Consider the following 16,895-nt stretch of genomic DNA (forward strand, 5'->3'; position numbering starts at 1 on the left):
ATATCACAGATTAATTATTAATTAAAGGTACTAAAAGTAAAGTCAACCCCATGACAGGCCAAATCGGCCCAGAAAGTGGCGAGAGGTTAAGACTCCCACTTTTACAGACAATCGACATTCAGTGGCAGTAGGGATGCCAGTCCTACGTACTCGCCGCCTTTACTCCAAGGGAAAGTCCCTGGTACTCATTTCTGTTAGAGACTGAGTAAACCGCAGGGCCACAGTGTGACTGAAAGTATTAGATCAATAGAAAAATCCATGACCCCATCGGGAATCGAATCCGCGACAATTCAATATTGCATCCAGGTATTCATATAGGATACACATGGCAAATATTTCTCCTCGCTAACATGGTCTACTGCGTAACATGTTTAACAACGCATAATTAACTTTTGCAATGCAAGAAAATAAAACAAATAATGGTATTGTAGTTAAGATTTTTGAAAACTTTGCTGCCACACCTCAGATCGTCTACCAAACTGCTCCTTTTTTTTTTAACCATATTACACAGGAAGGAATTTTTATACATCTGCAATATTTTAATGCAGTAATAATAATAATAATAATAATAATAATAATAATAATAATAATAATAATTTCCAACTCGGCCACAGTTCATCTCGCAACCCTACTTCAGAATGAACTGTGAGATGGACAGATGGTCTTTGCTGTTGCATATCAGTCCTTGAACATCTTTTTTATTGATTTGTAATTAATCTTAATACATACTGCACATACTTAACCTTTCATCCTGTTTTAAAATCCGTATCTACGAGAAAAAAAAATTAAATAACCCGGCGAGAGTAATCATGCCGGTAGATGGCAATAATGTATTCTCGAAACTCGATCCTAATACTGAATTCTCATTGGTTGATTGACTGGTAATTTTCCTTCGTTTGTTAAGTACGTTACATATATAAAAATAGTACAAATATGCAATATATAACGATGAAATTAATTTTAAAATAAAGTAATGATCATTAAATACTGATTACCACTCATAGGCAGGATGATTTCATTTATTATATTGGTTTGTAACACAAATATTATTTGGCGCCAAAGACTTTCAAAAATCCAACCAATAGCGTAGAGGTTACGTACTACGACACATAACCTCACTCCGCCAGCTGAAAGGAAAGTGTGATAATGACAACGAGAAAATGAAAGCTCAGATTTGAGGAGACGCTGAAGCAGTTAGTGTGCCTTCAGAGCGCGGTGTGTTTGAGTGCGTTGTGTGTGGATGTGTTGTGCGAATCTGTGGTGTCCAAAGTCGAAACAGCAAGACAAGTGCAAGCAGTAGCTATACTATTTATACAAATCGCGTGTATTTATTGAGGTTATCTGTGTGAAAGACGTCTAGTCTACCCAATACACAAACATGTATTCTATAACTACTAGATGGAGTGTCATTTCTGCATTAGTACTTATTGGTAAGCTGCATTCAATCACTCTGTTGAAATGGAAAAAAACTCAATTTATCATATTTTACTTAATACATCATCATCATTTCATTGCATTAAGAACTTGACAGGTACTTGTGTATTTATGTGGTGTATAAAAAAAGAGGTAGTCCTCCCGAATATTATTATTTATATAGATATTCATGTTCAACTTCGTGTCATATTTGAGTTGTATAAAAGTCAGCTGATCGATATGTAGCCCCATGTGTCTTGTCGAGTCGTTCGTCCTGATTGTATATTGGATGACTAGTGTTTTCATGTGAAAATAAAACTTTTTTCTCCCGTAATGCGTTAATTGCAACTTTCACTCTCGTACTGAACATGGAGAAAGTACTGGGATTGACACATTCTACGCTCGAATGTAATAGGTTTACACTTTACATGCTCAAAAATATCCTAAAAACATTTAGGCCTATATTAGGCCTGATTAATAATAAATAATTATTAATTGCTATATTTTCGGTATATGTAACTTCTTCAAGTGATAATTTAAATTTCAGAATATAGTCTTCGTAAACACCACGAACACAAAATTACCGGTACCTAATTCTTGCAGAAAAAATCGTTTAAGTTAGCTTTTCGGATAAATTTCAGAACACGGATTCCTTCCTTTCTCTCTTCAAAATTCCAATCTTGTGCACCAAACTAAATTATTGGCACAGAAAAGTGCCTTTTCGTAAGCATGATGATGTGCATTCGACAAACGCAGACAAATTGCTCTTTTTAGTATTCTAAGATATAATTGTCAGTGAGGAAGGAATCCGTATACTGAAATGTTTCCTTAGATGAAACTTTGTACAGATATTATTTGTATTCGTAAGGAACGATTTGTATGCAGCATGAAAACTGTACAAATATGCAGGTTTCTAGTTTGAGTAGTTCAGAAAATTGAAATTTCACCTCTGTCTGTACATTATTCAGAAACGAACATAACTTCGTGTTATTTTGATTGTGTGTCAAACGTTGAGAGATTGACAGTGGAAACAGAAGGTGAAATCATAGCACAGAAAAGCAGGGTGTGTTGTACAGATATTGTATAATATCTCTGCCATGAGTGACCATTGAGTTTGAAGTGGCTTTTGTTGATCGTGGGCATCAGAGTACTAAAAAGCAAAACAAAAGATATTGGTTGCCTTCATTGCAATGCTCTGGTCACTCCTTGCTTCAGTGTAAGGTCAGAGTTTGGACATAATTTTTATGTCAGATTAGTACAATATTTTGCTCTCTCTCTCTCTCTCTCTCACCGCAAACTATGACGTTGCACAGAGGCAGAGATATAACGAAAGATCCATACAGTATTACTCATAGCATGTATTCATACAAACACAAATCTCTTACAATATTGTTGAGCAGTACTGTACTTGTAACCTTCGTATTTCTTGGAGGAGGTGTAGCTTGACTTTTTCCGTTGCTGGTTAAGATATGTAAAAAATGTCGTTTCGAAGGTTGGATTTACTTCTTCAGATGAGTGTTACTTTGTAAGTACTAATTGGGTTTGTTGGTTTCTTCTCCCCTCCTTGGTTATTTAACGACGCTGTATCAACTCTGTTGTTTAGTGTTGATGAGATTGGTGATAGCGAAATGGTATTTGACGAGATGAGGCAGAGGATTCGCCATAGATTACCTGACATTCGTCTTACGGTTGGGAAAAACCTCGGAAAAAATCCAACCAGGTAATAAGCCCAAGCAGGAATCGAACCCGCGCCCGAGCGCAATTCTGGATCGGCAGGTAAGTGCCTTAGCCGACTGAGCTACGCCAGTGGCTAATTGGGTTTGTTAAATAGCAGAAAAGGATCAGTTACATAATTTATCCATTTATTACGACCGAAGTGAGTAAATACTCTTCTCACCTTTTAGTCACCTAGGCCTAAATATGAAGAAGGTAGATCCAACCTTCAAATGTTGTAAGTTTTTGTATATTTGATCAGCAGTGAAAGAACTAAACTACATCCTCTGAATAATTCATCATTGCTTTCTACCTCGTTTAGAATAATTATTATATAGCCTATCTGCTGTACTATTTGTCCAATGACAATACATTACATAACACCAGATTCTGGGTAGTAAATGCAGAAACGAAGTTGCAATAAATTTGCAAACAAGGTCCAAGTGATGAACCTTGAGACATGTTCTCAATACCAAATTGATTTATTAGTAAAAATGTTGTAAGAATTCAATCTCAGTTCATTTAAAAACGCCATTTGAATAAGTGGTCACTGAATGTACCGATTCCCCCACTATGTCGGCCAAATTATATTTAATTATTCTTAAGTGCCCTGTTATTTCAACTTATCCTCTAGTAGGTATTGAGAGTACCGGTAGGCCTACTTTTAGTATTGATGAATTTTTTGTACTTTCTGCTAAGTAGAGGTGTAGAATTGTACAGCCAAGTACCTAAAGCCAACGCCTGGATTTTTAATAAGTCTGGACTATCTACATCTGAATGGGTAACCTGCCTCAAAATGAACGCCAATTTAGCAGCAGTTAGAGGAGTACCTGGTCGCTCTTTGGATGGATCCCAGTGCAGACATGGTTGCCCGGAGACTGAAACCCTTTCCCACGTCCTAGGTCAGTGTAACAGAGGTTTACTCCTCCGAAATGCCAGACACCATCATGTTCGATCCTTAATTGCAACTGCTTTAAGAAAAAAGTCTTGGATAGTAGAAGAGGAAGTTTTTTGCCTTGCTACTAATGGCTCCTCTAGACGTATTGACATCATAGCGTATTCCCAGACTACCAAGAAAGGATATATAATTGATCCTACCATAAGGATTGAAACGGGGAGTAGCCAGCCGGAGGATGTCAATAAAGAAAAGATCAACATTTATCTGCCAACAGTTGATTACTTCAAAGCAAAATACCAGCTTGAAAACATTGAGGTGATTGGTCTTCTTATTGGAGCTCGTGGTGTGATTCCCAAGTTCTTTGAAAGCTTCAGGAAGACTTTTGAACTACCACAGACACTTACTGCTGACATCATAACTTCAGTTTTGAAACGCTCTTGCCAAATTCTGAGTCATCATATTCACTCTGTTTAATTTTTTTTATTCACTTTATATTCATATATGTTTATTTTAATTTTCTTTCTACAAAATTTATGTAAACATTTAATATTGTAAAATTCATGTAGGAGAGTATACTGAGTCCTTCTGGGCTACCTCCAATGGGAGGCAGTTATTATCTTATCTTATCTTATCTAAGGTACAAGTAAGGTTCTTAAATTGAGAGCAGGGGCCATCAGACCCTGGGTTGTCAGACGTCCTGGATTTCCCAGGATTGTTCTGGATTTTAATTATATGTCCTGTGTCCTGGATTGAGTTACATTTGTCCCGGAATGTAGAAACAAATTAGGAACATTTATCGTGTAGGGACAAGACAGCCCGATTCAGTCACTGTTGCAAAATTTTGTGAATGACACAGCTCTGCGTTTGCAAGTCATTACATGATATCAGTCACACAATTCGCTGCAAAGTTCACACACACAGCTGGATTGTTCTTAATTATTAGTAGGCCTATATGAAATAGGTGGTATGAAAAGACATTATGTAGACTTGTCACGTCAAAATGTTTGTGTTACTAGTATGGATGAGGCTGTAATATGACATTATTTTCTAGGCTTTATCAATAATTCAAAGGAAATTTCATAATCTAGGAAAAATGTAACAAATTTAAACGTTTGGACCCTAAATAAATAGTTTAAATACATAAAACGAATAACATATTACCGGTTCTTCTGCATGGTTGTGAAACTTGGACTCTCACTCTGGGAGAGGAACATAGGTTAAGGGTATTTGAGAATAAGGTGCTTAGGAAAATATTTGGGGCTAAGCGGGATGAAGTTACAGGAGAATGGAGACAGTTACACAACACAGACCTGCATGCATTGTATTCTTCACCTGACATAATTAGGAACATTAAATCCAGACGTTTGAGATGGGCAGGGCATGTAGCACGTATGGGCGAATCCAGAAATGCATATAGAGTGTTAGTTGGGAGACCGGAGGGAAAAAGACCTTTAGGGAGGCCGAGACATAGATGGGAGGATAATATTAAAATGGATTTGAGGGAGGTGGGGTATGATGATAGAGACTGGATTAATCTTATTAATAAGTATTTAATGAATTTCAATCTTAAGGCATATAAACTTGCAAATGTTTATTTGCTATTTAATCACAATATATGAACGTTTTCGCCTTAAGATTGAAATTCATTAAATACTTATTAATAATTTACCAGGCATATTGATATATTAAAATGAATTGTAAATTACTCAATGTCAATCAGACAACTTTGTACAAACGCTAAATCTGAAGATGCCCTAAACGGCGAAAACGTTCATATATTGTGATTAAATAGCAAATAAACATTTGCAAGTTTATATGCCTTAAGATTGAAATTCATTAAATATTTATTAATAATTTACCAGGCATATTGATATATTAAAATGAATTGGATTAATCTTGCACAGGATAGGGACCGATGGCAGGCTTATGTGAGGGCGCAATGAACCTCCGGGTTCCTTAAAAGCCATTTGTAAGTAAGTAAGTAAGTAAAACGAATAACATCAGTTGTATTTCAAATTGAATTAATTCAAATAGACCTATGTAAGTTAGTCACGTTAAGGTAAGCAGTATCATCACCTGTCTTGGATTCCTCATGAGAGAATCTGGCAACCCTGATTGGACCATAAAATAACAACTTCAAACTGAGAAAGTATGCCTCTAAAAAGTAGTTCAAGATGTGCTAAAATGGTTTCTTTAGAATGTGGTAGGTTATCTGAAGCAACATTACTACAACCTAGTATGTTGCATGTCTATATGCCAAAGACAACATGTAAAAGACTTCTCTAAAATTGACCCCAGTGGTGGCTGTGAATTTCATTCTATGTAATGCAAGCAAAATTCTCTGCAAAGTCTATATGTAAAATGGACAGTTTTTTTTTTCTTTGTCAAACACAGATGATCCAGCATTTCCTCTCTCCTGGTAGGTCTTTACTTATTCCAGCTTTAAATAAACGTGCTTGATTTGTGAACTAATGTTGCAAAAGCTTCTCAACAAAACCTCCTGCTAGGAGCCATCATCTTTCTAAACATACTCTGAAGATTCAGATGGAAGTTCATTGGACTCAAGGATCTGTAGCTCATTGTTAAGCATATCTTTACGTCATGAGCATTCACTAAGTCAACATGCGTCTTTAAATAAAGATTAGCCATAACAGAGGCTGTATGTGAAGGGCCAAAGAGATAAACTGTAAAAAACAGAGCTTTCTTGTGCAGCTAGGAATATCATATCATACATTTTGCACATCTAAGGGAGAAGCTAGGTTCTTAATAAAATTAAAATGGGACTTATCATTTTTCTGAGTGAATTGAGCCAGGGACATAGTTTTTTTTATACTAATTTTCAAAGATAATGGCACTTACAGCCTTTTTTATGTCCAGTCTTCATTTAGTTTACAAGGAAACAATTCTAAATGTGTGAAAGCTTTGATGATCTGTGAAAGGCATTAATTGCTTAAATTAAATGCTCATGATAAGCACAAAGGCAGATAGGAGTACTTTTGTTTGATGTAAAACAAAACACAACACAAACACAAGAACACAAGAAATACATCACACTAACATGCGAAAATAAAAACACACACAAGATCGCATCCTCATTCAGAAAACAGAAATACAACATAGCATACAGAACAGAAAACACACTACAAAGACATCTCAACACACAAACAAATAAATACAACCACACAGGCGTATACAAACTCACATGCAATAGTTGCGACAGTTTCTACATTGGACAACAGGCAGATCATTCCAAACTCGATGCAAAGAACACATTAAAGCAATAACCAGAGGACACAATACATCTACATATCCCGAACACATAACTAATGCTAACCACATATACAATAACATAAATACAACATGGAAATCCTACACATACAACCCAAAAACCAAAATCTCAACACACTAGAACAATATGAAATATACAGACACACTAAAACACACCCTAATCAAATTCTCAACACACAGATCAATTTCAGAGCACACACACTATTTGACACAACTCTTCAACACACGAACGCACCCACACAACAGGCAGCGAAGTTGAGATAGCGCCGAGATCTAGTAGGCACTGAGGATGGTGTCAAGTAGCACCGAAACAGCTGTAAGCCGCACATGCTTACGTAATTAACACGAGTAAGATCGCCATTTAATCAATTATTTATATTCAAGTGTTAAAAGTAGTGTACGAAAGTTTCAACATGAAATAGTACATATATAAAATCCGGTAGAACTAGCAGAAAAGCCACTAATTTGGCAGCATTGGGACTGGCTAGTGTGTTGTACTATTATACAGCCTCTATGTTGAAAATTCAAGCACACTAGATTGAAAACTAGCCTACGTATTTTCAACAACTTTCCCCTCTTTTCATTTTTTGCTATCAGCATTAATAACGTAGTTTGTGTCGCCGGACTGTTGAATCACCCTGTATAGGTAATATTTCATGAACAATGGATTTTAGGGGCATATAACTCTCGCTCTGCCATTTATCACTATCTTATGAAAGAAAACAAAATTCTGAAGAATAAAAAAGTGAGCCAGTTTTTGGCCTTTGTCTCTTTTAGTACATAGGCTTATCCATTAATTTTCTGCATCGTTTCTAGATAAGTTTACTTGTAGATTCTGAATATTAAATAAAATCCCTCCGATAGCTTACGAGGAATCACTCTATATAGACACAAAGCAGGCAGGTATGCGGAGAGGTAGATACACTCTAGGCAGAGAACTGGCAGATGGAGCAGTGGCTTAGCCAGGAATTCATGATTGGGAGGGGGGGAGAAGGCCAAGTTTTGGAAACATTACACGGCAAATTTGCCTATAACTTGCATGCTAGATATTTAAAATGCAGTTATAATTATTTTTTAACACTACGAAATTTAAAATACTTAAGGGGAAAAGATGGTATTTTTTGGTGAAAAATGAATAAATTAAAAAAAAAATCTTTAAAATACTCTGTGATATGTGTGGAATGCATAACATAACAATTTGTGGCTATTTGTGCCCTTATCGGATGTTGAGTCGCCATTTTTAAACTTCCTGCGTTATGGATTTTTAAATCACTCGCCCACTTTTATTGTTGTTTCCGGTAAATTTAAATTTTCAAAAAAAAAAAAATTTTTTTTCTTTAAAATACCCCTTGATATGTGTGGAATGCATTGCATAACATTTTGTGGGTATTTGTGCCCTTATCGGATATTGAGACGTCATTTTTAAACTTCCTGTACTATGGATTTTTAAATCACACGCCCGCTTTTATCGGTTTCCAGTAACTTCATTTTTTTTGCTACATTTCCAGACAAAAATGGATATAATTTCTGAACTATTAAAGATACATGCATGAAATTTAGAACACACATTCTTTAGACTATTAAGAAACTTTTCTCTGTAACAGAATTTTGTTAATTGATTTCATTTTAAAAATACGTCCGTTTGTTTGAAAGAAAAGAAATCAGAAAATTGTTATTAAAGTTTATCGTTTATTTTACAAATGTAGGGACTAATATCAAAATTCTGTTACAGACAGTTTGTAGAACATGGTTTTGCAAATACATTGCAAAAGTCTGTTTGAATCTATCTTTAAAAACGGTTTAGATATATCGGTTTGAGTACAATCCTGCATGGGGTATATTTTTTTTCAAATTTGGGCCCCCAAATAACTTTTTTTTTTTTCAAAATATTTTTATTTGGTTGAGTTGCCACAGCTATGAGCTCTCTACATACAAAAAATTAATATTTTACACCAAATAGGAAAAAAGTTAAAAAAAATACCATCCTCTCTGCTTAAATTTAGATTCCCCAAAATTTGTTACAAAGCAAAATCCATTTTCCCTTGTTGAAAAGTGAATGAACAGATGATGACCCTAAATATAGTTAATGTGTTGAGAACAGTAGCTTCATAATTTCTTTGAAACAACTTGTCAGCAGAAATATATAAAGGATTTATTATTCTAAGTATTGGCCATTGTCAGTTGAAAGAGCAAAACAATATTTTTCTTTCAGTTTCGCACTCACAACACTAGTAATGGATTGTTCATGGTTTAAATCTAATAGCTATAATTTTAAATATTTACTGACCACCCTCCCCCCTCCAGCTCCTTCACTGATGGGGGAATGTTTGGACCTCTCTTAAAATTTGTCACCAACAAGCTCAATCATTCTACTAACTTTGCAATGATAAAAAAATTTCCAAGGAAAGATGCTAAAACTGTGTACTACGAAAGTTTTGGAATGGACTCCATCGAGGAGAAAGAGGAAGCAGTAGACCTCAAAATATGGTTGCAGGAAATTAAGAAGGCGCTGGAAACAAAGAGGACTACAAGAACGGAAATGGAAGGATAGAGGAAGTTGGAGGGAGAGGATAAAAGTGTAAAAAATTGGACACGGGAAGATGCTCTTATACATTGTAAACCTGTATTATAACAATAATAATAAAACATGCTGGAAAAAACAATTGCATTTTTAGTGAATTATCAGAAATAGGAGGAAAATTATTAACAATATTAATCGTGACATGCATGCGCGCGCACGCACACACACACACACGTTCTCCCGAAATAACTTACAAATGACTTTTAGAGAACCCGAAGGTTCATGCCATCCTCACATAAGCCCGCCATCGGTCCTATCCTGAGCAACATTAATCCAATCCCCACCTTGATATCCCACCTCCCTCAAATCCATTTTAACATTATCCTCCCATCTATGTCTAGGCCTCGCCAAAAGTCTTTTTCCTTCCAGCCTCCCAACTAACATTCTATATGTATTTCTGGATTCTCCCACACGTGCTACATGCCCTGCCCATCTCAAACGTCTGGATTTAATGTTTCTAATTATGTCAGGTGAAGAATACAATCCGTGCAGTTCTGTGTTGTGTAATTTTCTCCATTCTCCTGTAACTTCATCCCTCTTAGCCCCAAATATTTTCCTAAGCACCTTATTCTCAAACACCTTTAACCTCTATTCTTTTTTCAAATTGAGAGTCCAAGTTTCACAACCATACAGAACAACCGGTAAAATAACGGTTTTATAAATTCTAACTTTCAGGTTTTTTGAGAGCAGACTGCATGACAAAAGCTTCTCAACCGAATAATAACAGGCATTTCTCATATTTATTCTTCGTTTAATTTCTTCCCGACTATCATTTATATTTGTTACTGTTGCTCCAAGATATTTGAATTTTTCCACCTTTTCAAAGGATAAATTTCCAATTTTCATATTTCCATTTCGTACTATGTTCTGGTCACGAGACATTATCATATACTTCTCTCGAAATAGCACTTTGAAAAATTTATTTCCTTGACAATCTCTAAGTTTTTTTGCACCTGTAACCTTCCTTTATAATTAGAAAGTATCTTCACGTGCTTGGCCTATCTTAGAACTGTCATTTTCGTAATGGCTTTCTTTTTATATTCAAGATAGTAATCTGGGTCAGTTCTGAAATAAATGTGTGAACACTAAACGAAATATCACACATAGCTGAATGTATATTATTATTTAAAGATCACATATGTAGCCAAGGACTGAAAAGATAATTTTATTCTCCCTTGAATTCATCACTGAATGCAGGTTGCCGAATTGTTGATACCGTTTTTATGTTTATAAAAATGGTATAAGAGTTCTGTTTCTAGCTTTGTAGAACCTGATATGGAATGTATAACTTTCATTTGTGTAGTACAGTGACTGTCTGGTACAGAGGTTATATGATAAATTGCAGAAGTCTCGCTATCTGAATCCAGTAGATAACATTCTGTAATCAATCTTAAATTAATTGACAAGACTCATCGTGTGTCTTGTGATACGAGGAAGGCTTTCGTGCTAATTCCGAAGTCTTGTTTTCATGTCTTTTCTGTATGGGTTTTCTCAACTTCATGAAAATATCGCAACAAATGTCGAACTGCCTTTTATACGTGTACATGAAAGTTTGCAAACTCCAAACTTCCATGCTTATGCTTACGTGATTTGCAAACAGAACACAATCGTGGAGCGCTGAAGTATACGACAGAATATGAGGAAATGGCGTCGTTGTTATGTTTCCATGGTTACCTAGTATGTTTGCGATTATGTTTATGTTCCCATCGTGAATGATGGTATGACTTACTTACTTACAAATGGCTTTTAAGGAACCCGAAGGTTCATTGCCGCCCTCACACAAACCCACCATCGGTCCCTATCCTGTGCAAGATTAATCCAGTCTCTATCATCATATCCCACCTCCCTCAAATCCATTTTAATATTATCCTCCCATCTACGTCTCGGCCTCCCCAAAGGTCTTTTTCCCTCCCGCCTCCCAACTAACACTCTATATGCATTTCTGGATTCGCCCATACGTGCTACATGCCCTGCCCATCTCAAACATCTGGATTTAATGTTCCTAATTATGTCAGATGAAGAATACAATGCGTGCAGTTCTGCGTTGTGTAACTTTCTCCATTCTCCTGTAACTTCATCCCGCTTAGCTCCAAATATTTTCCTAAGAACCTTATTCTCAAACACCCTTAACCTATGTTCCTCTCTGAGTGAGAGTCCAAGTTTCACAACAATACAGAACAACCGGTAATATAACGGTTTTATAAATTCTAACTTTCAGGTTTTTTGAGAACAGACTGCATGACAAAAACTTCTCAACCGAATAATAACAGGCATTTCCCATATTTATTCTGCGTTTAATTTCCTCCCAAGTGTCATTTATATTTGTTACTGTTGCTCCAAGATATTTGAATTTTTCCACCCCTTCGAAGGATAAATCTCCAATTTTTATATTTCCATTTCGTACAATATTCTGGTCACGAGACATAATCATATACTTTGTCTTTTCGGGATTTACTTCCAAACCGATCACTTTACTTGCTTCCAGTAAAATTTCCGTGTTTTCCCTAATGGTGGTATGACTTCTTGATTTTACTGTAATGTTAAGTTAACGCTTACGTTATATTTAATTTTCATTTTGAATGAGCCTTTAGACACAAAAAGTGACCGATCTCCTGTAGCGTGAATTTGTAAAAGTCCACTTTGGGCAGTGCCTGGTTCACACAACTAGAGAGAGGATATTTATTTTGCACCAAATTTACCACTTAAATAGCTATATTTCTTATGGGTTAGTTGTAACACTTGTAGGTATGTTTTAGAATTCATATATGCAGTCCAATATAGCAAGTGTTTAAATATTGTAACTGATTATCAGGCTTCGAGACTTCGGACCCCATAGAGCAGTTCAGTGGGAAAGCGCATAACAGCGTACTGAGTATAATGGTAAAGCGTACAGTGGGTGGGGGTACTGTAGAATGAATGCCAACAAATACGCAAAGGAAAACACTCTGGATTTGAAGGTTCTGATGAATAATTTGGTTTTCATACAAACCTATTTTCAAAATGTGTCTGAAACTATTACACGGTTATAAAAGTCTAAGCAAGAGATGCCGGAAGCCCTCAAATTAATTTAGAAAATGACACAGAGAATTAATGAGGCACCAAGTACACAGGTTACTGGACGTGTAAAACAGAAGTGGAAATCAATTTTATGTAAAAATAACGGATATGGAACATTGTGTAATATAAACAGCAAATTAGTGGACATAGAGTCACCCGAGAATAAAGGACTGCCTCTTAGAGACTGCAATGATGTTAGGTTTCTTCGTTTTGCTCCTATCACGTCATGTGACATAGAACGTAGCTTTTCACAGTACAAACTGTGTTTGGCAGATAAGGGGAAAATATTTACGTTTGAAACACTGAGGATGTATCTTGTAGTACATTACAATTCGGTGCTGTAACTGCACTTCCTAAAGACGACCAATAGGATAAATGAAGAAATTAAAATTGCTACATGTTTATTTCCACCATTAACACTGTGTATAATTAAACAAAAATGCTTATAAAAGACAAGAGAATAAATACTTTTCACATTCTTTTGACATTGTCATTGTGTAATCTATATTTACTTTCAGAATGTACATATGTGTATGTTTCCCCATACTACCGTACTCTATTCTAAATAGCAACATTGTTACCTCAACACATCTCTACCTTTCACTACCTGCAGCGAGTCAACAACCTATAGTACATGCACAGTAAACTTATTGTATCGGGTCCCAAGTCTCGAAGCCTGCTGATTATGTACATCTGTGTTTCTGTGTGGTCTAATTAGGGCAGGCCAGAATGAAAAGTATTTTCTGATTAAATTTCCAACAGTACATGTAATGTAAACACTTTCCAATACCATGAATGTAAAGAAAAAGATGAGAAAAATATGTATTGGTATTTGTTTAACCTGGTAGAGACAAGGTCATCTGGCCTTCTCTTCCCATCTAGCAGGGGATTAAAACTATAATATTAAGAATACAATTCAAATTAAAATGACAATATTAAATTCACAATTACAATAAAAATCAAAGTACTGTAACAATACCTGATTAATAAAGACTGGACAAGTTATTGTAGAAGTTGGGCAAAGAAAGAATTAGTTACTGAAGTACAAATTAAATGTAGAATAATAATAATTATATACGGATGAAATTGCCGGAGATTAAGAATAAAGAGAACTACATAGGTTGGATAAAAAGTAATGGCAACACTGCTGTCACATGACGATGGTGCGTTCGAGAGCTGCCAGCTGTGTGGACATGAACAAGGACTGTTAGATGAGTTAGTGCAGCCAGCGGCGACAGTACTCCATCAATCTACTGCAGTGTGTAGAACGTTCACTTTCATAGGGATAGTGCGAGCGCCCTAAGACCATCCTTACAAAACTAGAGCAACGTTCCTGGATCAAAATTGAAATGGCACGAGGTCATAGTGCACAAGAATGTTTTCAGGGACTGCGTGAAGCATGTGGCGATGCAGCATTGCCATATCGTACAGTTGCACGATGGGTTAAAACGTTCTGGGAAGGACTTGTTGCACCGGTACCAAAGGGAAGGTGACGACTTTCTTGGACGAATCGTCGCCATGGACGAAACCTGGACTCGCTCGTATGAACCAAACTTGAAACGCCAATCAAATGAATGGAAGCATCCCGGTTCTCCTCGTCCAAAGAAAGTGCGCCCTACACAAAGTGCTGTGAAGGAGATGTTCATTGTGGCGTATGACATTGATGGGGTAATACTGCACCACGCTGTACCTCCAAGGCAGACGGAAAACGCGGACTACTGGAACATCCTCCGTACTCACCCGATATGATCCATGCGATTACGATCTTTTCACCAAAGTGAAAGAACTACTGCGAGGGACCCGGTACAATACCAGAGATGAACTTATCCGTGCTATAGGGCGGTCAATACGGAACATCAACAAAGATGGACGCGCTGATGGTGTACGACGCCTTCCGAACATTTGGCAAAAGGTAATAAATAAGGGGATCGACTATATAGAAGGTACGTAAATGTTGTACCCCTGTGAATAAAGCCATGTCAGAAATATCGAACTGTTGCCATTACTTTTTATCCAACCCAAGTATTTACACGAAACCATGTCTGAACGAGTCTCAATTACTGACAAAGTGCCTAGTAAGTTTGGCTTTGAATTTAATATATTATGCTTATTAATTCTGGCAAAGCTTTCAAAATTTCCCTCACCTTTTAAACTTTCTGGGTGGTTGGGGTGTATTTCGTATTTTAAATTTATTTTGTTTCATAGATGATAAATCAACATGGTATGTTTAGGATACGGAACAAATTAAAAATTTCACAAAAATATAATACACAGTAAGCAGGTTAATTGAATTTACAGTTGAGTAAAGGTATAAATATGGAGGAATTTTGTTAATTCTACTCAAAATTTTTTCACAGTCCTTATCTTAACGCTTGTTTATTTTTTCATTATAACGGACAGGTATTGTGATACTGGAAAAATTACAGATTTTAACAAATACATGAGTTTTCAATCTTTTATTTCGAGAGAATACGTGTGTGCATGTGTGTGAGAGAGATATTGTTAATGATGTTCCTTCTGTTTCTGACAATGCAATATCCTGTATTCCAGTATCTTTATTTGAAAATATCACTCATTGCAAAGTTAGTAGAATGGCTGAGGTTGAAAGTGATACATTTTAAATCTATTAAAGAAGCTTTTAGTAGTAAAACGAACATTTTCTGTGAACTTCTGGAAAAAGAATTAAGGAAGAGACTAGCGAAGTACTTTGTGTGGAGTGTGGTACTGTATGGGCAGAAAGCTTGACATAACGACGAAGTGGTAAAAAATGGCTAGAAGCATTTGAAATTTATTTTATTTATTTAATTATTTATTTAACCTGGTAGAGATAAGGCCATCAGGCCTTCTTTTCCCCTCTACCAGGGGATTACAACTACAATATTAAGAATACAATTACAATTATAATTACAATTAATATTAAATTTACAAATACAATAAAAATCAAAGTACTAAAAGATTAACTGATTAATAAAAGCTAGACAGTTTATTGTAGAAGTTAAGAAAAGAGAAACATTTTTCCTTTTATTAATTAAGTAAAAATTAAACCTACTCTACGCAGTAAGAAAAATGCTTAATAAGTTTGTTTTTGAACGCTACTATATTCTGACAATCTCTGATGTCACTGGGTAGGGTATTCCACAAGCGAGATAGTGTATGATGATGAATACGATGATGATTTGTGTGTTGGTATGAAATGTGAATATAGAGAAGAATGGAGTATGTGAAATGGACAGACAGAATAAGAAATCAAGTTGTGTTGGAAAGAGTGATGAAGAAAAAGAATGATGCTGAAACTGATCAGGAAGAAGAAAAGGAATTGTCACTGACTGAGAAGAAACTGCCTACTGAAGGATGCACTGGAAGGAATGATGAATAGGAGAAAAGTTAGGAGCAGAAGAAGATATCAGATGATAGACAGCGTTAAGATAAATGGATCATATGCGGAGACTAGGAGGAAGGTAGACAATGGGAAAGATTGGAGAATGCTGGGTTTGCAGTGAAGGACCTGCCCTTGGGCAGAAAACTGTGAATTAATGAAAAAACACAGGACAAACACACGACCGTATATCTGTGTGAAGCACATAAATCTCAATTTCCTGATAAATTTATAGCCAGAAAGTACCCCAGAAGGAGACTTCATATCACACACATATACAACCTTCAAGATCAAATCATAAAAAATTAAAGTAGACGTCTTAGGATAATTAGTAAACAAGTCATTAAAGGGAACACACTATCAGTGGAAGTAACACTTTTTTTCTGAATAACAACATTACACAACATGTAAACAATAAACATGCATGCTGTATTGCCTTGTTTTTCAATTCACTGAACGACAACCTTGGCTGAATGCACGATACAGACACAGGATTTTTTTTCTTTTAAGTGAAAATGAATTATTCATATTCTTAACACACATGCTGAAGAAGCAGCGGTTAGAAACTT

The 16,895-nt window shown here is 35.9% G+C and overlaps 1 protein-coding gene across 1 annotated transcript in view; it reads left to right on the forward strand.

Moving 5' to 3' along the window:
- Positions 1 to 1,128: 1,128 nt before the first annotated feature.
- Positions 1,129 to 16,895, forward strand: part of LOC138695103 (27 kDa hemolymph protein-like) — a 38,200-nt gene continuing 22,433 nt past the window's right edge. Inside the window, exon 1 of the mRNA XM_069819496.1 lies at positions 1,129 to 1,430. Coding sequence (XP_069675597.1) covers positions 1,379 to 1,430 — 52 coding nt within the window. The 5' untranslated portion in view covers positions 1,129 to 1,378. The remainder of the gene's footprint in view (positions 1,431 to 16,895) is intronic.

The sequence above is a fragment of the Periplaneta americana genome, chromosome 2, assembly GCF_040183065.1.
Source record: "Periplaneta americana isolate PAMFEO1 chromosome 2, P.americana_PAMFEO1_priV1, whole genome shotgun sequence".
Lineage (NCBI taxonomy): Eukaryota > Metazoa > Arthropoda > Insecta > Blattodea > Blattidae > Periplaneta > Periplaneta americana.